Raw genomic sequence first — 23,840 nt, forward strand, 5'->3', positions numbered from 1 at the left:
CAGCATTGGTTAGGTAAAACTAAGCCTAAAATAGCCTTCATATTGACTTTAAATCCTTTTAACAAGTTGCTATGGAATTTTTATAAAACATTATTAAACAATTTTCTAGTGACTGACTGACTGACTGACTGACTCCTTCAGACAAGCATAACTCGATAACGGCTAAGGCTACCAGCTTGATTTTTTCACTGTTCAAGGTTGTACATACAATGCATTCTTCATGGACTTACCAGTGTTTCTCCTTTGCGTCCCATTCATCTTTGCTGACAGTGCAAGGTGTTGATTCAGAGGTAGTACATGGTGGCTTCTCTAGCAGAAATTGTCCATATTTTCCATAATGGCTGTTTTAATTACAGAGGCACATTTCTAACAAATCTTGATTTGTACTGCTGTGTAACAAGCTGAACATAGCTGACAATGAAGCGTAATGGATACTTCACTTTTCAGACAATAATTTATAATATAGCTGGACAGTTCCTTCTTTTGATACGATATGCAATATAGGGATTTTGAATTTGAGTAGGGACCACAGTAGAAAGAGAAAGGTAATGAAACAAGGGGGGTTGCCTATACATGTAACCATACTAGTGCAATACTTTAGTTGTTTCAGGGTAGCTTTAGCTATAACCATGACTAAAGTAAGGAATAAATCTGCACTAGTATGGTTACATGTGTAGGCAACCTCCCTTGTTTCATTGCTTTTTTCTTTCTACTGAGTTATAATTTAACCCTACAAATTACAATTTAAAACTAATTTTTCTGTTTACTTGTGTTAATTGTGAATGCTGGCTACCAGCACACATTCAAGATAGATGGATTGCTTGAATAAAATCAATTTGTGGATGATGGGAAATCTGTTCTAGGCACCATGAGCAAGCTCTGCATTACCAACCACCTTTTGAAATATAAGTAAATACTACTTCTATTAAGCTGGGTAATGCAAAGGAGATGCTAGACCCTAAGGATTATTTTGAATGAAGATGCAGTCAAATTATTTTTTCTGCTAAACAATTAGGCACAGAGGCAAACTCGCTATTACAGCAAAAATAGCCTTGTTTAGCTCAATAATTGGAGACAAAATACTGTTAAAACAGCAGCACTCAAAAAAGACTGTCAACTCTCTGCCAGGTTGTTTACTGTATGGCAGTCAAGAGAAGCAGCTTTTAAATCAGAAATGTTTTAAATCCTTATGAAAATTATCCTGTACTTTCTCCATCGATCACCTGGCTTAAGCTTGCCAAACCCTTGCATTAGGTAATAAGTCAAGTCTGATCTGCTGTTGGTAATATCAAGATATTATGGAATAATATTATGTGGACAACAATCTGATGCCAATTTTGGATCCAATTTTGTTTGCAAATGTTGAGAAACTAAACATTGTATTGGATCTTTATTTTTCCAAAAGTTCCAAACAATATGTTCATAGGGCTGGGGAAGTTCCAGAAGATGTGTGTTAAATAACACAATTACCTAGAACTGGTTTACTTTTAAGTAACAATAATACTAAAGAAGAGAAATTGTTTTACTACATATATTTCTCCATACAGAAAATGCAGATGTTAACCACAAAGTAATTTATAGCTACAGTAGCTACCACTCATCTTAACAGAGATTTTTCAATGAGCAAAGCTAGCACTGAATTAAAAGCAGAAAATGAACTGCTGCACTAACATTTTGATATGAAATATTGTTCAAATTGGGCTGTTGCTGAATAGATGGATACATTCTTTTCATAGCTCAACTGTATTTGGGTTTGATATCATTAATCTTATCTAATCTGGTGAAAAAAGATGTGAAATCTAAGGTGGCGGCCAAAAAATGGCTGTGATGGTATGTAGGTTAATGATAAAAATTTTAATAACAACAATTTGGGTGAATTGGCACAAATTCACCCAAATAGTCATTATTAAAATTTGACCTTTGCAGATGATTGTGAAGTCTTACAAAGCTGTTTAAATGCTATAAATGTCTTAAACACCAGCAACACAATAATTAATTTTAGAGGTGTTTAGTATGTATGAAGGTAGTGGGTGACAGCTGCTTTGGTAGTTTGATTTTGGTTTCAGATGAGTTTACATGCAATAATATGCATATTTTGTTAAGATATACATATATAAATTTTAGCCCTGACAAGGTTTAATATTTCAATCAAAAGAATCATGGCTCCTCTACAAAAATGGGAAGAGGTATTTGCCCCAAATGCGCCATCCTGGATCCACCATTGCCAAGTGACCTCCTCAACTCCTCCATATAATGCATCTAACATACCTAAACAGAGTTTGGATGGGACAACTAATTGAAGATGATTAGAAGTATCATCTGGTCCAACAAACAGGTGGTAGAGCACACTTTCTCTAACAGTAAGCTGGTCCCATAACTGAGTAAGTTGTCGGTGTGGGAGGTTATCTGCTTGAGAAACTTGAAGAGAGTAACCCCTTTCCTTACATTGAAGGATGATGAGATCGTCCAGTTGTGATGTGCGCATTTCACTTGTAGTATGTGCATTAAGGGACAGTTCTGGCAATGCCACCACATTTATTGGTAAGTGATTCTCAATAGGAAAAATTCCACACTAACAGCATGACACTCTTGACATAGAGACAGCAGTATTATGTTGCCTACCAAGTCGATGGACTATGGTGAACTGATACTCCTGTAACTTTTGGAACCAACAAGCAATCTGTCTTTCTGGTTGCTTGAAAGATTGAATACATGTGAGAGCACCATGATATATGCAAACTGTAAAAAGCTTCCCTAATAGATGTGGTGAAAAGTGATCTAAAATCACAATAACAGCCAGCAATTCTTTCTTTGTAACACAATAATTTTGTTCTGACTTTGTCAATGTTCTGGTATACACAATCACACACTCTGCATTATCGTGGACTTGTGACAGGACGGCCCCTATTCCTGTGTCACTAGTGTCAGTGTCCAGTATGTATGGTTTTGACCAGTCCGGTAAAGCAAGAAATGGAGCTACAACTAACTGAGTTTTTATGCTGTCAAAGGCTTCTTGGAAATGTGGAGTCCAGTGAAACACAGAACACTTTTCTGTAAGCTTGTGTGGTGGAGCCGTTATGGATGACAAATTCTTCACAAAATGCCGGTAGTAGCTTGCTAGCCCCAAGAACTGTTACACTTCCTTCTTTGAAGTTGGAGTAGGCCACTGCTTTACTTTATCAGACTTTTCAGGGTCGGGAGATACTCCCTGAGTAGACACAACATGTCCAAGGAAGCGTACTTTGGATCGCAACAGGTGGCACTTATGTGGCTGAAGTTTCAACCCTGCATTCTCAAGGCGTTCAAATACCTGGACCAAGTTGCTGAGATGCTGTTCAAAAACAATGATTATATTATCGATAAAAACTAAGCAGCTCTGCCACAGAAGTCCCTTCAAAACCATGTGCATCACCCTCTGGAAGGTGGCAGGTGCATTACATAAACCAAATGGCATTACGTTACACTAATACAGTCCTTCATGAGTGCAAAATGCAGTCTTGCCTTTATTGTCTTCATGCACCTCCACCTGCCAGTAGCCGCTCTTCAAATCTAATGTGGAGAACCACCTTACCCCAGCTAATGTATCAAAAGTGTTGTCTACCCTAGGTATAAGGTACGCATCTTTCCGAGTTAAATCATTGACATCACCATAATCTATGCACAAATGTATGGACTCATCTTTCTTAGGTACCAGGGCAATTGGAGATGCCCAGGGGCTCTTTGATGGTGAAATTATGGCTTTCTCCCTCAGTTCTTCTAGTAGCTTCTTAACATCTTCCTTCTGTGGTTGTGGAACTCGCTGAATACCCTGCCGTACAGGAACACCTATGGTCTATATCCGGTAAGTAAGAATATCTGTATGGTCTATATTATTGGAGTTGCTAGCAAAAATATGTGCATATTGTACCAGAAGTGCATGGACTTGGCTCTGTTAATGCTCAGTCAAATTAGCTGGTATAGCTTTCATCAGCTGTTTTACAATACGGACATACTTTGCAGGGATGAGCAGCTTGAACTCTCAGTAAGTACATTGATGGCTTCTATATTAGACTTTCCTGTAGTAATTCTAGTGCCTTTGTAAACTGTGATGGATTCTGAGGTCAGTTAAGCACCCTAATTGGGAATCTACTTTTCTGTGGCAACACAACTGCTCTTGTAACCAGTATTGGAGGTTTGTTAAATACTTGGTCCTCTACCAGCTATGTACTTGTGCAATCCATATTCTCATTTCCCATTATCTCCATTTCACTGACAGGCACAATGGTGAAGGTCTCTTCTGCAGTTATCTCTGTGTATGCAGGACCTGCTTGCCAACACGATTGGGATCCAGTGGTATGCTATGGCCACCTGCAGACAGTGTTTCTTCTGCTAGGTTAAGAATACAGTGATTTGACTGTAGGAAATGCATTCCAAGGATCCCTTGGGATGTTAATGCATAAACCACAATAAAATTTTGATCAATTGTTAGTCCACATATAGATAAACTTATTATGGTAGATCTATGTACCTGTAAAGGTACACCATCTACACCCACAAGGCGCATACTCATGGGGTTCAATTTCACAGTATTATTCATACTATCCCAAACTCTACCATCAACGAAAGAAACAGCTGTTTCTGCATCTATTAAAAAGGATACCCACACTCCTTTTATGCACACTTTTAGTGAGTAAATAGACACACAGTTGATAGTGATGGTGTTAATGTCACTGCTCACAACTCTAGCATCTTGTTCTGTACTCTCTGTTGGTTTGTTTTCATGCTGACTTGCATGCTTACTAGCACACTCCCTTGCATAATGTCCAACCTGACCACACCGGTGACATGTCACTTGCTTTCTGCTATTGTAATGACCTTCTTCCACAACATTTCTCAGCTTAATAACACTTTCTAACAACTCAATGTGACAAAGAAGAGTTCCGATTACATTGCTTAATTGTTGATCAATTGTTGCTCTCAGCTGGTTGTCTGGCTGAGTTACATGCTCGTTGTGGTCATTACATGGAAAATAGGTCCCTAGCTCAATGGCTGCCAATACTGCTTCCACTACAGTCCTTGGGTGTTGTTGCCTAACAGCCAGCAAAATCTGTGGGTCTACCAGTTGTTCTAAATATTTGTTCACTGCTATCATATCTCGCACTTCCTCGTGAAGGTCCTGGTAGGCCTTGTCAACTAGTAACAGTAGTGCATCCCCAAGGTCAGCCCAGTTTTCTTCTGCATGTCTTCTCCTACTCTCTAACAGTCTTTTGCACAATTTCCAGGGGGATCGAATATTTGTTGAAGAACTTCAATGGCTTGCTGATATGTTATCGATAATTTTAGTCAAATTAGTCTCGTGAGCATTGCACGTGCTTTTATAATCACTTGAACATTCAACCACTTAATTTTTTTGTTGTCACCCCATCCATTGATCATGGATACATTATCAAAATGTACAACCCACTCACTCACATATTCCTCTCCTAAGAACTTATCGGGAAGGATCAGAGCCAGAGAGCATGATTCTGCCAATCCTCATGTGACTATGACATTCTAGAAGATGAAAAAATAAAACAGCAGCTCTATTGTGCAACCTCACAACCTTATGGGGTATCGTTAATTCAATATTATGCCATGGTACCACAATGTTTTAGTTGCTGGTTACAATTTGCCAACATCAACCGCTTCTGGCTAGTCCCATGGATAGATTATACTTCTACAAAATATCTGAATCCTGCCAATTACACCAGTATAAGCTACCTGGTACACAGAACAGTAACGATGCTTGCATTCACAATAGAACCGTCTAATCTCTTTCTTTATGAACTACAACTCTGACTTATTATAGCATACAGGCGTTTATCAAACAGTACGGTAGTACTGTTTAAGTAGGAATCCCCCGAAGTGACGTGCGCTGCCAAAAATATCACCTATTAAAAACTAGCTTCACTTATCAGAACCCCAAAAGGCACATCCCACTGGTGAGTTTGTTGTGGCGTAAAATGGTGACCGTGCGCTGCTTCGTTTGGGCTCTAGGCTTGCGACTGTGGTCAGTGAGTGAGTGAGGCAGTGAGATGAAATTTCGAGTTTTGACAATATTTTTTAAATTCTATATCCGGCCACCAATAAGTGTTTTCTTGTTTTTAACGTTACATTTGATACTAGATGGACTAATATTATTCCGTAAAGATGATTTTCGTCATGTAAGAAGTTTCTTACCCCCTGTGCGCTTTGTCTTTTCTTTTATCTTCAGTCAGGCTGCTTGTCTTCTTCATCCAACTAAACTATATCAAGGCGTTAAATTTTCATATCAACACTTTCTTTAAGCAGCATTATAGACGCCACACTAAATTATTTAAGGTGCTTAGACTACACTACTGTAGGGAGGTACCAGTACACCACGATAGGTCACAACATCACGCCCATTCTTATTCTACATATTATCGATATATCGATCGAGACTATGATGACCATGCCCCTTTTACGTTAGCTGTATTTGTGACCACACCTTCAAGTTGGTAGGCTGATTCGAGCTCGGATTCAAGATTCTCTTATCTAATACTGTATGAATCGATCAAAGCCACAAAGACCACACCCCTTTTTTGGGCAAGCATACATCTTTGCAGGCTGACTCGAGATACTCTAATACAGCAGTCACCCTAATAGAACAGTCATATGTTTATAGCTGGCTGTATGCTTTATCAAAAAAACTAAACAAACTAGTATATTATAAATTATAAATTTAAAAATGAAGTAGGAATCCAAGTGATAAAAAGTAGTGAAACAAGATGGTAGCTATTACAGTATAGCTCAGTGGGAAATCCTACTTTGGCATTGAACACAAAATAATTGTTATATCATGCCAAAGGGCACAGCTGAAAAGCAGCATTTTTATACTGAGCAGTCTTCCCTTCAAAAGAAAAAAGTAGGGATTTCCCACTGAGCTATACTGTAATAGCTACCATTGTTCATCTCTTGTTTCACTACTTTTTATCGCTTGGATTCCTACTTCATTTTTAAATTTATAATTTTTAATATACTAGTTACACTCTGTTGTCCTGTCTGGCTTCCTCTCTTACAGTTAATCAGCATAGCTTTTAGAGCACTTTTGGAACAAATAATTGTGACCCACTGAGCAAAAACCTGTTGATATATACATTGGGTTAAAAAATGCGTGCTACATAAATAATTTTATGCACGTTTTAATAGCTTCAAATTGAAATATCTAATATACTACTGGATTTGCCTCTTCATGGAGAACAAGAATATCTAAACCAAAACAGCCAAGCTGTTAAAAATGAGTGGCCCTCAAAAAGGCCATGGTGAAAAAAGATGTGAAATCCAAGGTGGCGGCCAAGAAAAGGCTGTGATAGTAGATTAATGGTAAAAACTTTAATAACGACAATTCAGGTGAATTTGGTGCCACTTGGTCTTGGCACAAAATTGTCGTTATTAAAATTTTACCTTTAACCTACCATCACAGCCATTTCTTGACCACCACCTTGGATTTCACATCTTTTTCACCATAGCCTTTTTGAGGGCCGCACTCTTTTTTTACAGTTTGGCTGTTTTGGATTAGATTTCACTTCTTTTTGTATTTGTATACCACAAAGCCAGAATATGGTCAACTTTGGGGATTTTTTAACCAATCCTTTTTTTCTTTACCACAGGAAGAAGAAAAGATGAAGCAGATGTTAAATACTTTATATTACAGAACTCTCTACATGGTGGTTTCCTTGAAACTGAACACTCTACAAGGTGACTTCTTCTAGCTGATTACTCTACAGGGTAAATTGTTTGTAGCTGAACTATCTACAAGGTAACTTATTCTAGCTGATCTTTCTACAGGGTGATTTGTTTGTAGCTGAACTCTCTACAGGGTGATTTGTTTGCAGCTGAACTCTCGACATGATGGTTTCTTTATAGCTGAACTCTCTACCAGGTGACTTCTTCTAGCTGATCTTTCTACAGTGTGATTTGTTTCTAGATGAACTCTCTACAGGGTGACATGCCTGTAGCTGAATTGTCTATACGATTAACTGTTTGTAGTTGAATTTCTAACAGAATAACTTGCAATGTAATATAATTCTATAATGGAGTAAGTTATAAACATAGCTGAATGCTTAATTACGGTGACTGTTCTATTAGAGTATCTCGATCTCGCATTTGCTACACATAGTTGGCTTTTGAATCGTAACTCAGTGGTTTGCACTCCGATTCTTCTGTACTATTACAATGACTTTCTATGATAATTATTCCAGCTACATACTGATTTTCAGCTCATTGCTCTAAGCAGTTTGCCCAGTAGATGTGAAAACTAATAGTTTTTATTCATAAAAATCAATTGTGTAATTTTGACACAGGTTGGGTTTTGTGTCATATCTCCATGGTCTTTATCTCGATTCCTTTCAAACCACCAAAAGGCACTCCTACGATGGTTACTCCATCTACATATCAATTTTCAACTCATTCCTCCAAGAGGTTTACCCTGTAGGCATGACAGATCTTCAACCATATTTTGCGCAAATAATCAGTCATAACTCCGTGAATGTTCATCGGATTCCTACCAAAGTTGGTATTGAGATCCACCTTAATGAGCCCGTTAAGCGTGCCAAATTTCAGCCCAATCCGAACACGCATTCGTGTTTTATGGCAGCTTTTGCGAAGTGCGCAAAATGAAGAAGAAGAAAAGAAGAAATTTAAATGAAACTTTGTTCACTCGTATCTCAGAAATGGCTGGAGCGATTTTCTTCAATTTTGCATGTAGACTCTCCTAACTGGCCAGCACTTCTGTAGCAAATTTGGTTCCAATCGGATTAGGGATCACAGAGCTACATAGGTGTGAAAATTGCGTTTTCTTTATTCCTGTTAATATACTCACGGTGTGGCGTGCCGGCTTCTTGGGACGCACGACACACTACCGTGTGTCTTGATCTTTGCTTCATTTTGTACCATGAAGCAAACATGAGCTACGTGTGTTTGTTTACATTGCAGTAAAACGTAACTTAATTATCGCCGTTAGTAAACTTCAACAACCTTCTTGTTCATTAGCATGGGTGTATCTAAGCCTAAAACAAAAACTATACCTTGATGAATGCCCCAGTTCAAGGTGAATCAAATGACGCAAGTCCCAACTTCATAGCCCATTGCATGCGAAACGTATGATCGATTAAACGAGCACCTGTAATCTTTTTTTCTGTATAGGCACTGTAAAAATCGATTGTTTTCTTTTTCTAGTTGTCTTCAAAAAATTACTTCCATACATTTGTAACAATTGAAGGTGTCAGTGGAAAAATAGAGGTTACCCACATTTTGAGATTTGCCATTTTATAAAAACAAAATTGTTTGGTTAGGCATGTTAATAATAACTCCACAAAATTTAGCAACAGGACTTTAAAGTTCATGTCATAACCAAAATTTAAATACAGCAATTCAGGAATACTGAAAATCCTATTTAATGCCCACTCTACACCCTGTTTTTTTGTTGTTTTTTTCAAATGTGGGTTACCGCCTTTTCCCACTGACCCCTTCAATTATACTTAGGTAGAAGAGGACAAAGTTTAAGAAGCATAGAATTAAAACTGTGAAACTAGATATAAAATTTGTAAAATTCCCATTCTTTAGGTCTAAACTATTAAACTGAGTCTCATAGCCAGTACTTCTAACTAAAGATGGTGATTTTTAAGTACCACAAACACATTTGACACAATAGGGCACAAACACATTTGACACAATAGGGCACAAACACATTTGACACAATAGGGGATGGAAAGCAAACACAGATCAAGATTTTGCTTGTGAAGCCATAGAAATTAGTTGCATGCTTAAACATTTAAATAACAATACCCGTGGTACATACTTAGTGCAATCAAGAAAATAAGGAGGTTGTGTACATTTTAATGCATGCCTCCATGAAGACTTAATAGATTACCGTAAATTACTCTGCATTATACAGCCGAACTTCTCTGATCCGACACCTGTGTAATCCAGGATCCTCTCTAATCCAACTAAAGTATAATTTACCAACACTTTTGTAAAGAAAACTACCTCTGTAATCTGACAACTCTGCACTCTACAATCCGAGACAAAATTTGATTCCCTAGACTGGAAATACATGGTTTTCGACCTTTGTAATCCAACAGAGAATAATAGCAGCATTAAAAAAATCACAGAAAATACTTTTAAGCAACCAAAGCCTTTAACTGGTTGACAATAAAAGGAAAAAACTGTAACTGTAAAATTAATTCATGTCGAAAACCTTGTGTGTACTGTTTTACCTGTAATTTACTGCACAATCTGACATAATTCTAGATATTGTACAATGTCAGATTACAGAGGTGACTTGATAATCCAACAACCTCCTTTATCCAGCAAAATTTATGGTTCCCATTGAGTGTTGGATTAGAGAGGTTTTACTGTAATGACTTGTGAGGAAGGATAGTATAGCAAGTTTCCTTATTTATATTGTAGCATTTTATTTATCCTAAAATGTACTATAACTCCTTTATTATGATACTGATAAACAGAACATTTAAAAAGTACAATCATGTGCATTTATATGACATGACTTATTGTAGCACAGCGCATCTTCAGTGAAGAAGAAGCCACTGGAGTATAAGTTGTCACCGCTGGAAGTACAATTGTAATATTGTTGTTATAGCTTGGTCATAATAAAGCCTATTTACAATCAAGCTATTGCAACGTTTATTTGTAACAATACCATACCATGTGGCCAATATGTTAGGTGATCCAATTATTGGTAACCTTTAGTAGCTTCTTTCTAGTCTAAAGTTTAATAGAACAATTAAATTGTTGAAAATGACAATTTGAAGCTAAGCTAACAGATTAAGTTTGACTGAAATGTTAATAATGAAAAATAAGAAAAATAAGAATTACTGGAATAGGTAGAGCTATTTCCATGGGTAAGGTATTGGCAGAAGCATGTACTTGGTATTTATTATTAGGTAGGTGGGATATCTTGAAGTGCTGCTTTAGTTAATCTTTGTATAAACAAAGGGGCATTCACACATGCTACTTGAGCACATAACCCAAAAGGCCACGCAAGGCAAACTACGTGGCTTAAAAATAAATCCATAAGAGCTTTCCCAGCTTGCAAAAATGTTTTTTTCAACCTTCCTTCTTGAATCTGCATAATGGTACTTCACAAATGCATTTGATACATAAAAATCACTTATAAAATTGTCCACACATTCATAAGAGTGGCAGATTCCATGGGTGAAATGTACCGTTAGACAACTCCCTTTTAGGTATGAAAGTAACAGACTGGGATGCTAACCTTATCCAGACTTTTGATTACCCAAGTAACTCATAAAATGTCAAGTATCAATGGCTTATTAATTAACATTAATTTTGGCCTAAGATCTCCAGCACTACTAAATATTTGTCCCATAGTTCTCAAGGCTATCAAATCCTCCGCAAATCAACTGATAAGTGTTATTGTTGTTTCTGTTATTAGTGCTTTACAGTGACCAGCACTGAAGGTCTGATGTAAGGTCTGCCATTGTAGTAACCATAGAGAACACGTTTTGCTCATGAGTATTTCTCCCATAATGAAACAGGTCGAATACTTGTTAGTGAAACGGGTGCCACACCCTTTAATTTCTGAGCTTTTTAATTGCTTGCACTCTCGCATTTGAGTGGCACTTACCGTAGCAAAAGTGCATACTCACCATTAACAGTCAGTACTCCAGAACTAGTGTCACTAGATACTACATTAGTAGCATTACATGTGTAGGTACCCACATCAGATGACTGTACATTATTGATTCTTATGGCACTTTGACCAGGTGATGTTGACACCACCTCATACTTCACTGTATTAGTCACACCCACTGGAACATCATTAAAGTACCAACTGATGGTAGGAACTGGTTCACCAGTAGCTTGACAAGTGAAGGAAGCTATGTTTCCTTCATTCTGTGTGTGGTCCATCACTTGATGTAAAAATATTGGAGCATCTGGTTTTGGCAGTAGAAGAAATAAAAAAAAAAAAAACAATAACAATAACAATGCCTTTTGTAATTAGTTTTCAGTGCATGACAAAAACAATAGTTTTATAGTGCAATGCCTAGTTTCTAGACTGCAATAAAGATTCAGCTATGAAAGTTATTTTAAACTACATGCCTACTGTATGGTGTGGATAAAACATGATTATTTCAACACATCGCATTAATTAAATCACTTACACATCACAGTGAGGGTAGTATCACTCTGTACAGTATTCACCACATTAGTTACCACACAAGAGTACACTCCAGTGTCTCCTCGTACAACACTCATAATAGTAAGGTCACTAGTAACCTGGAACACTTCATTACTACCATCAGTTATCATCACAGATGAGCTAGTGTCACTAATAGTATATTTGCTATCATTCATAATACTACCACCTGGTCCAGTCCAACTAACTGTTGGTACTGGTACACCAGTTGCTGTACAAGTGATAGTTGTACTAGTGTCTCCTTCTGTAGCACTGGCCATGTCTGGGGTATTAGTAGTAGGTTGAACTGTACAAATGAAATATGTACAACAATAAAACTATGAAAATACACTATGACCTACGTACATATACATAAATGTGACTGGAGTACAAAAGCCTCTCATGTTATTTAGACACTTGAAAATGATATTGGTTAATTTTGTGATATGAAATCTGATTCTATGGGTGACTTACTGCAGATGCCATACTGCTACAGCAGCAGTAGCCAATGAGTTAATTAATTAACAATAATTGTATTGTCTACATTTCTTGGTGCAATACCCTACAGTAATAATTAATTTTATACTCAACTAACCTTGGATAAAAACACTGATAGTTGTCATATCAGTTCCAGCAGTATTTGACACATTCACAATATAGTTTCCATCATCACCAGTATTGGTACTATGTACAGTCAGTGATGAATTACCAGTGGTATTATCACTGGATAATATAGTGGTAATGGTATAGTCACTATTAGTAGTTAATGGTTGATTGTTATAGGACCACTGGACAGTTACTGGAAGGTTGGATGATCCAATGGTGACTGAGATGGTAACCTCTTCAGGTGATGTCACTGTTCTTGTAATATCTCCAATAAGAGTGATCACTGGAGGAGCTGTATGATGATAAGTGGTGCAATTATTAAGTTTAAGAAAACCATAGTAGTACAACTAAGTGGCAGTATTTGTAAAAATTATTAAAAGAACCATATTTTCAGCGTAAGTTGAATGAATACATTATACAATCCAAAGTGCCAAGCTCATCAAGCTGTAAAAAAAGTGCGATCTTCCTTATAGGCTAGAATTATGTGATATAAGCATGGTGGCTAACAAATGGGTACAATGATACTACTAGTATTTTTTTTAATTGTTAATGTAAAAATGAAGTAGGGATCTATACAATAAAAAGTAGTGAAACAAGAGATGAATAATGGTATTACAGCATAGCTTGGTGGGAAAGTCTCTATTTTGGTAGTGAGCAAAATTATAGCTAGTGTGCCCAACGTAAGGGCTTTCCCATTGAGCCATGCTGTATAACCATCATTCATCTCTTGTTTCACTACTTTTTATTGCATACATCCCTACTTCATTTTTATTTATTTTTAAATACTAGTTTGTTTAGTTTTTTGTTGTAGCACAGCTAGTTACAGTGTAACTTGTGAGCTAGCTATTAAGTTCCTGTACAACTTATTAAAGTATGTATTGTGCCAAAATTCAAAGTACATAGGTCCGTAGTAGCGTGCATTGATCATAGTAGCAGTGGCGCTCAGATCTATGACCTGTCTAAGTACGATGGTCCGCGTTCTATTCACCCGGGCCACGTTGTTCGAATGAACAGGCCTTTCCAGTTGTCTGGAGCTTAGTCTCGACTGACAGGAAAAAGTAATACAATTTCCACTTGAGTACTATCCAATCATTCACTGATCACTCTTCATCAATTGTAGTCCAGGAGTTGGTAAAAGTCAAAGTGACAACTCAGCAGCCTTAATGTTTCACCTGCAACACTTGAAATGATTAGCGCCCCGCTCTTTCAGCAGCATAAGCGCTTTCTGAAATAATTTTGTGGTATCTACAGAAAAGTGTTGATACGGAAATTAACGCCTATGTATGGTTTCGATGCTTGAAGAAGAAGACAACCAACCTGATTGAAGATAAAAGGAAAGACAAGGTGCACAGGGAGTACACTCATCGGAACCCCGTTAGTTGTTGTGGCATAAAATGGTGACTGTGCGCCGCTTCTTTTGGGATCTAGGCTTGCGACTGTGGTCAGTGAGTGAGTGAGTGAAACAAAATTTCAAATTTTGGAGATTTTAAAAAAATTCTATATCCGGTCACCAGTAAGTGTTTTCTTGTTTTTAATGTTTATTTCATGTTAGATGAACTAATATTATTCCGTAAAGGTGATTTTCGTGGCGTAAGATGTCTCCAGGATGATTTTTAAAGGCGGCATGCATCATTTTCAGGGGATCTCTACAGTACTACCGTACTGTTTGATAATGTTAATAAATTGACATATGTGACCATCTCAGCGAAAACCCGTCTAGTTTGCACAAGCATGTGTATTGAGAAAATCGTAATTTAAAAATAATTCGTACGTAAAATTATGCATGCTACAAGAAAAATATATGCAAGTTTTCATCGGGCCAGTACTCGAAGAAGGAAGACACAAATCAATTAAAACTATATACCGTCTTATTCACCTGCTCATGGAGAGTTCGAAAATCTTTGTTTCATTTTTGTAGCTTCAACGGCATGCGTTTGTTTACAATGTGGTAAACGTAAACAAGATTGTCATCGTTTCTTCTACCAAACCGCCTTCATATGCCTATGCACAAGTAACTGCAAGGCTAAAACTATACCTTGGTTGATCTGCCAATCCATGGTGAACATTGTGAGCCAAATTCCAACTTTGTAGACTAAGGAAGTTAAGGCTGCGAAAGCAAGCGCCTGTAGTTCATTTTTAGTATAGTCACTGTACACATTGATTTCCATGTTCTTCCTACTTTCTAGCACGGTAATTTCAAACCTACACACCACAGAAGGCTGAAACTTTGGTGATCCATTCCTTGGACACTGCAGATAATGGTGAGTGAATAAAAATGTTTTTTAATTGTGCAAACTAGTCGGGTTTTTGCTGAGACAGTCACATATCATTTCAGCCATTTCTTGGACGCCACTTTCATAATAGCCCATTTTGGAAGGCTGCACACCTTTTTCATAGTTGGTACTGTATGGTGTGGTTGTCAGATTGTTGGATTGGATACAGTGTATTATTTCATTTTGCAGCGTACAATTATTATTATTATAAATTTCTACAGGAAATTTAAGGCATTAGCCTGTAAGTCCCGAGTCAATAAAAACTGTCAATACATTCTATCAGTCCAGCAAAAATCAAGTCTTTGATTCTTTGTTTAAAAACATCAATTGACGGTGAATTAACTACAGATGAGGGTAAAATATTTCAATCATTAGTACTGAAATTACGTATGTACTCTTGTCATCCTATTAGCAAATGGTTTGAATAGCTTGTATTAATTGTGTCCCCTAGTGTCTATACGTTCTTTATGCTTTAACACCTTGTTTATATGACATCTGCGATTATAAATGTTTGCATGAGGTGTGGCACTAAATGGACTCTAAAAGATTTCTGCTTAAAATACCTTCCTTAAGAAACTTACGGGTCTGCACGCTTTCACACCTTGTTTGTCAGACATTAGGGTTTGTGTCCACATCGTGTCTTTAAAAGTTATTGTAGGGATTAGAAGTTTGAACAGTGAAAATACGTGTAGGGCCAACCAGAATTAGATAATGTCAGTGCTAGATGGACGTTACAAACATGGGTAAGTTGACTGGCATAATGTGACAATAAGTGTAACTGACAGACTAATGCAACATGAGACGAAGTCGATGGCATTTTAACCAGAGTGCAATATTATCCATATTCCATGAGCATGGCGGTGTTGTAACAGATTTAAAGTGCTTTCTAATTACCTTGTTCATAGCGATTATTTTGTAAACTCAAACCACTTTGGTTTTCAGCCATCAGACAATCAGTAAGTGTCTATATAATGTAAGTTGGACATAAAACAGGTAGCATTGTTTTGGCTACTATGGGAAATTTTGAAATATTACATATATGGATGATCAACTGTGCTGTATTTTCTTATCCTTTCAGTGCTGTATGGAAACAGAGCATGCTTTTTCCTTTGATCTTACCATGCAAATTGCTTTAATATTATTAAAGTATTATGGTACATAGAGGGTAGTCACTTTTAAAGGTTAACCCTTAAAGAACTTTTCAAAAATGCATGTTTACACAATATGGGCACGTATGGTAACACTAGGTGGGGTAACTTAATTCTTACAGCCTTCGAATACACATAGATTAAAAGTGTGTTTACTGGGCTAATTGGAGGAAGTTAAATGAACACTGTAACTAGTGTGGCTTACTTGATATGAAGCAATGAACAGCGACGTGTTGCGTGTCTGTGTTTCATACTCCTTGCCATGTGTTTACTTTTGATTGTGTGTTTACTCATGTGAGTCATATATGGCCTGATAGGAAATTTCACAAGGAATTGAATAGAAGTTGTTGCTAAGTGATAGGAGCAACTACCATCAAGTTATCGACCATTTTGTAAAGGTATGTAAAGGGTTTGCATGTTTCCTTACCAAGAAGTTATTTTCACGGCTAGTTTTAGCTTCACCATTTAGCATTAGGGTAAAACCCTAGGTATCATTTTAATCCTTGTTACATCACAAGTAGAATGTCATAAATTAGGATGGACACTTTGAAAGTTACAGCGCTTTGTGCAAGGCATGCATATTTATTGCATTTAAATCCAGTTTTCTGGATTATACAGGTTTAAGGGTTAAGTGGCAACACTTGATCACTGGCCACTACCCCTTGGTACAGATTAGATGCAAAGAGATGCACTTTCGGTGCGTGCATGTAAAAGTATATTGTGCAATGGAGCCACACCCACTAATTGAGCATGAGTCTAGACTATACAGCACACAATCATAATAACATGGAAATCAAGACTCACTGTAGTGAGGCATGTGGCCAAGAATCTACAAAGCACATGGCCAATTAAGAGATGCGTGGCCACTACTATGAGTTATCTACATATAGGACAGTTTCACAATATTAGCCCTGGATTATGCAACATCTCTCAATGGATTTGTATTGCATTACGTAATAAAAAAATCTTCTTTAGTCGTCGTTGTCATATTGTACTCATGGTGGTGCTTTGACTAGTATTTATTGTGCTTAAACGATAGAGCCAGCTTTGCATTATGCTAAGTAGGCAGGACCTCAAGGCTGGAGGGAAAGGGGTGGTTGTGGAACTTAGCCTCACACTTTAGGTTACAACAAAGTGAATTTACATTGCCTGCTGTGCAGCCATAATCTGTTATATACAAAATGGTAAGCAGTTGAATATTAAATATCATCCAGTTGAATCTCTATATGTGACCGAATTTTGGAAAACCGTTGATATACGCACAATAGTACTTTTGCAATAAAACGCATTTAAAAACTATGCGTAAAAAATGCAAGCTCCGGAAAAAAAATTATGCAAGTTTTTATTGCCTAACTGGTGGGCGAATTAAGCCTCCAATGGATAAATCCTGGGCATCATCGTGTTCGCCTGTTCATAGGGAGTACAAAGCTCTTTGTCTCATCTCCATACACGAAAGGATTTCAAAGTTACAGATGTTTGTTTACATTGCGGTGACAAAAGAATTTACCGACGATTGTTTTTCAGTGAATTTGACTTCCTTCTCAAATACAGAAACATGCCAGGGACAAAACCTATACCTTGGTGGATGCACAACGTCATGGCGAACACAATGAGTAAATATTCAAATCCGTATGCCATTGCATCAGTACGTTATGATGGTTTATGTAAGCAACTGTAGATTCTTTTCTCAATAGCTTCTGTACATATCAATTTATTTGCTCATCCAGCTGTCTAGTGCTGTATTTCCAATGCTGCTTAACTTACGAAGCTGAAACTTAGCTAGTCTATTTCTCTGTCCCTGTAGAAAACAAAGAACAAATAAAATGCATTTTGAAAATTGTGCGGATATCGACGGTTTTCTAAAATTAGGTCACATATAATGGGCACTTTCAGAACTACCAATTTTGAGGGAAAATATTGAGGTTGTTACTGAACAGAGTAACAATTGTGGGGAACTTGTAGTTAAAAGCATTACCATGCTTGTGTACAGAAAATACAGCAAGATGGGGCATGTTGAGAGGCCAACACAGCTTGATTGTCGAGACCCCACAAGTACTGTATTATTTTATACACACAAGCAGGTGGTGTTTTTAAGTGTTACACTGATTGTACTTCCTGGTTGTCTTGCTCACAGAGGGTTTATCTCAAGTACCTGAACCATTTCAATTTTCAGTGATTCGACTATCGGTATATACAATAAGTATTAATATAATCTATTTACAGTTGTAGAACCGACTGGGAGGATTAGTCTGGCTAGTTTTAGCAATATACAATGTCATGCACGTGATCAATTGTGCTGGGGTTGGTTTTTTAACATTCTTTACATCACTCTACTGTATTTGGCCACCTGTACTCTATTTAGCCAATTATCTGTGTAACTGCACTGCATGGGCAAATACGGTACACACAACAGACTGCTGCCAAGACTCCAGAATATTTAGTTGTCCATGATCTTTTAATGATACCAGGGTTATTTCACAGTCAATGTTGCTGTACCTGCCACTAGTACAGATTCTATTTGACTGTCAATTATACTGGTGATACACAAATTGGCTTCACTAACACAATAACTGCAAGCCTGTAAGCTCCCATGTTAACCATATGGTAGCCTATTATGTATCGCTGCATTAGCGACATACAATCCATTCAGCTTAGCCATGTAAATTAGTGCATCATTGAGCTATTGCATTTTGTACATGTTAGGTTACTGCAGTCTATGGAAAGTGTGAAGAACAAAGAAGCGGACGTCTGAGATTGAAAGCTGAGTGTTGACTTAAAGGGCCAGACATTACACCTACTGGCTAGCGTAACAAAGATAAGCAGACTCGAGGAGTGCATTGACCGCTACATTACAAATCTTGTAACATTATTTTTAGTTCATCACCCTGATGGTGTGGACCTCTCGTAAATGCTTAGAGCCATACGATGTTCTAAGTGTGGTAAAGGTAAGGAAGGTTTTATCTCAGGGTTTGCTTTATTCACCGGTTTGTTTCAAGTCTATTCTATTTTAAGTCTATTCTATTTGAACAGGTAGTTGGTTGGGAAAAAGCAATATAGCTATGACTGAGGTACGTAGGTTCTGTGTGTTAAAGATCGTTAGTGCTACTTTACATTGATGAATTTTATTAGTGTGATAACATCAGCAGCTACAGAGAACTACAACAGAAAACATATAAAGTTTCAGGTTAGTTGTCATGCAGTATTAATGTAAATGTAATTTTATTGCAACGCAATAAATTGAAGTTAACATGCCTTGGTGTGGGCGTAGAATGGATACAGTGCAAATCTACGTACCATACCATAGTAAATGAAGCCAGCATTCTTTAGTGATAAACTAGCCTTTCGAGTAAAGTAATTAAATCCAGCAACACAGAATCCTTGAGTAGACTGTAAGGTCCATTAGAGAGGCATTGTATATTAGCAGTGCTAGCACCACAAACTGAAATCAACACTTGCTTCAGGTAAAAGTTGAACCAATCTTGTAGGATACATGAAACATAATGATGTCATAATGATTCATTGTAATAAACTGGTTTGACAGGTTTGAGATCACAAGATCATGCCATAGTGCTGGCGTGTTGGCGGACAGAAAAACTTTTGTCCATGGTGTCACTGGAGAGTCGCTACTACTCGGGGTCGATTTGGAGCAGAGTTGGTGAAGTATAACGGAGGCGGCATGGCAATAAACCTGGATCAAACGGATATTGTGGACGCTCGGCTGCGTGAAGGATGAGAAGGCAGAGCCTTCTACCGATTCCGTGAATGTTGAATACGATTTTCCCATGGCTACCGTTGATGATTCCCGGTGAGTCCGTTCCATTATAAAACTTTTATATAATCGCCACGCGCTGTTGCGGTTACGAAGTGTTAAACTATCGTCAGTATTGTGTAATCAAAAACGAGCTGTCGTCTAGTTTGACACAACATATTGTTGTGGCTGAGCGTTTTCAATGTTTTCAGCAAATTTAGCGTTATTGTAGTGTAGTGCAGAGCTGTCTTACCTCTGCTGGAAAAATAGGCCTTTGGTTGGTCGCCCACGCATATAATTAGCGTTTAATGAGCAAAAGCCCCTCGTATGCATACAATTGTACCTATTGGTATTTATCTACACTGGTCAGCAAATTTAGCTTTATTGTAGCGTAGTGCAGAGTTGTTTTACCTCTGCTCAAAAAATAAGGCCGTTCCTCGGCCGCCCACGCATTTAACGAGCAAAAGCCTCCTATATGTACATATTAGTATTCATCTACACTGGTTGTAGATGTGCAGTTCAGCATACCATTCATAGTAAATTTGAAGATATAGACTATCGTTATCTTCCACAAGCCTACAGCCAGGTTTATCTACAGCCAGGCATACGGCTATGTTCATCATGGTCTGAACCTTTCTTAACTTTCCATCTCACGGTTTTGTGACCAATGTTGTGACTGACCAACACTAATGCATGGACTGTTGCTACCTCATTGTAGGGTTGGTTACTGAGGGTTAGGGATGGTGTTATCGGGCACTTTAATACTAAACAGTGGCTTCGATGAATACCGAAAGCTATGCAGTTTGTATTTGCTTTATGGCTTATTCAGCTTGATATTTGCATGCGTGTTAGTGCATGCGTGTTATTGCATGCATGATATTGCATGCGTGATATTGCAGGAATATTATAATCAGGAATATTATAATCTTTTCAAATTGTTGTTTGGCTTGCATCTGTGTAAGAAGATTTTGCTGATTACAGATAATTTGAGTAAAACATTACAAAAGCATACTCTATCTGCTACTGAAGGTCAAGAAGTTGCCAGGCTTACCATTACAACATTAAAAGGCATGAGAACTGATGAGGCATTTAATATGTTTTTTGAGCTTGTTGAAAAGTTTCGTGATAAGCATGATGTTGGCAAGTCTTCTCTTCCACGAAAAATAAAAGCTCCTCATCATCTGGAAGTTGGCACAGGTGAAGGTTATCATAGCACTTCAGTATAGGAACACTATCGTCAAATGTATTTTAAAGTCTTTGACTTTGTAATTACAGGGATCACAGACCGCTTTGATCAGCCAGGATACACTCTGTACAAAAGTCTTGAAGACCTTCTGGTCAATGCTGTCAACAATGCTATGAATGCTTTAAAGATATCACATTCTTTTACAAAGATGATTTGAACCCTAGTGAACTGTCTACACAACTGAAAATGCTCAGTGTTCACTTTGCTGAACAAGGCAACAAGGTCACTCTACAGGACTGCATAAAATATTTCCGGAGTTTATCAGCTGCACAGCGTTCCTTTTATAGCCAGGTTTGCATTCTAATGCGGCTAATTCTGGTGATGCCTGCAACGAATGCAGTAAGCGAAAGGAGCTTTCAGCTATGCGAAGACTCAAAAGTTATTTGAGAAGTACAATGACACAAAGCAGATTGAACCACTTAATGATTTTACATCTTAACAAAGAAAAACTGGATAGTCTTGATTTTAATGCTATTGGCAACCAATTTATTCAAGGAAGTGAACACCGTCTTCAATTCTTTGGCAAGTTTGAGTAGCTAATGTTTGTAAGACTCATTGACATATGCCTGATTGTAAATATGTGTTATATATAGCAGTGAAAGTAATTTAGTACTTACAATACATGATCATTACAATAATCACATGATTACTAGTATTACATGATTACTAAATGACTACAATGCTGTACTTAATATATTGTTATGAAAATTAATGAGAAATTGAAATTCTTTTCAACCACCTGAAATGAATATAATAACATTCATGATTCAGTAGAATTGTATGAATGTGTGCAAAATACCATTTAAATCATGTCAAAGTGGTCCAAGACTCGTTTTCACAGCATCAAAATTTCAAAATTTTCCTGGGGGGACATGCCCCCAGACCCTAGTCTCGCGTAGCCAGACCACTACTTTTCTTTTTACGTGGGCGTTTGGAAAAATACTTTTCCAAACGCCCACACAAAAAGAAAAGTAGCAGTCTGGCTACGCGAGACTACCCAGACCCCCCCTAGAATGGTGTTTACGTGCCCAACTCTGTCCCACCTTCATAGTCTTAAATTTGCCACAGAAATTTGTCTGACCAATGCCAAATTGCTTCCGACTCCCCTGAGGGTGTACGCGATTTGTAGAGGTGCCGTACCCCTTGATAGCAAACCACAAAGGTGTACTATATTAAAGAAGGAACCAAAGCTGAATCCGACCCTAACCCTAACGTTAACACTACTTTTCGCATCCCCTAAAGTCGAATGCTCGGGGCAAACTACTAGACGCATCTCCTAAAGTCGAATGCTCGGTGCACTACTAGACGCGTGCCCTAAAGTCGAATGCTCGGAGCATACCACATCGGTGTCAATAGCTGATAAGTGGTTCTTACATCCACCAGCATACCGGTGGACATAGACACTCCGCCGGTACATTAAATACATTTCTCAATACTGAATATAGGCGATAATAAAAATAATAAATAAATAAAAATATAGGCGATAATACCACAATTATAACGCACGTTAATAAACTAACCTTGACTGCAAACAATGGACAAGATCGAGGACAAGACGAATAACAAGTAGAGCGGACCATCCATCATTGTTTAAATTAGAATAAGCCGGATACTTCTGTTTACTCACGCTCATAACTGCCGGTGCGGCGCGCCGGCTTCTTGGGTCTTGGGCCGCACCTTATTCGCAATGACGTTAAAGCACAAAATGACGGCCGATAGTGTGGGCACTTTTGCACCAGGGTTAGTAAATTTTCTAGATTCAGCAAGATTGGAGACCTCTTGCAGAACATGGAACAAGCTCTTAAGTGGGTTTCACCCTGGACAGCTTTCCTTTTTGTTGAGGGCTCCCTCGGACACATCAGTTGCCCACTGCAGTCAACTTACGCCGTTAGAACACAGGGGCGTATCCAGAGTCTGGAAAGAGGGGGGGGCACCTTGCTGAAAAAAGTTGAAGAGCAAAAAAAAAAAAAAAAAAAAAAAAGGTCACAGCAATAATATTGTATTGTATTATTGTATTAATGCTTTACAGTGACCAGCACTGAAGGTCTGCAGCAACATGTGCTGCAGCCTTAGGATATCTAGAATATATTATATCACGTATGTTATGTAAAATAAATTCCTATTTATAGCTTCATAAGTAAGCTGCATGCACTGCCTCATGAACATTGTGACTGCTTTATTAGAGTAATTGACTGCTTTATTAGAGTATCTCGATCTTGTATGCAATTTCTTGAAGGGAGGGGGGCATTTGCCCCAAATGCCCCATCCTGGATCCGCCATTGGAACATACAGAGTAATGTCAAATGTACATTGTGTGACTCGATCCGGCCAACTACAGCCCATATTCTAGGTGGCTGCCCAGTGGCACTATCTCAACAGAGGTACACTTATCGTCACAATCCAGTTTTGTATATTTTAGTCTCCAAGTTGACAACCCTTTTTGCTGATCACCAAGATGTCAGGGTGTATGCTGACTTAAACGGTTTTCGCTTTAATGAATCGCCACAGGAAATCATTCCTTCAACAGTATTGATCACACCTTATCGTCCTGACCTCATTCTCTATAATTCCCATTCTTCTTTGATGGGTATTATTGAATTAACCTGCCCTCTTGACTCAC

At 37.8% G+C, this 23,840-nt stretch overlaps 1 protein-coding gene across 1 annotated transcript in view; it reads right to left on the minus strand.

Moving 5' to 3' along the window:
- LOC136255298 (protein sax-3-like) overlaps positions 1-22,826 on the minus strand; it is a 35,060-nt gene extending 12,234 nt beyond the window's left edge. The window contains exons 1-4 of the mRNA XM_066048026.1: positions 22,741-22,826; positions 12,795-13,097; positions 12,186-12,506; positions 11,670-11,957 (exon numbers count right to left, since the gene is read on the minus strand). Of these exons, the coding sequence (XP_065904098.1) occupies positions 11,670-11,957; positions 12,186-12,506; positions 12,795-13,097; positions 22,741-22,807 (979 nt within the window). The 5' untranslated portion in view covers positions 22,808-22,826. The remainder of the gene's footprint in view (positions 1-11,669; positions 11,958-12,185; positions 12,507-12,794; positions 13,098-22,740) is intronic.
- Between the last annotated feature and the right edge of the window lie 1,014 nt (positions 22,827-23,840).

The sequence above is a fragment of the Dysidea avara genome, chromosome 5, assembly GCF_963678975.1.
Source record: "Dysidea avara chromosome 5, odDysAvar1.4, whole genome shotgun sequence".
Lineage (NCBI taxonomy): Eukaryota > Metazoa > Porifera > Demospongiae > Dictyoceratida > Dysideidae > Dysidea > Dysidea avara.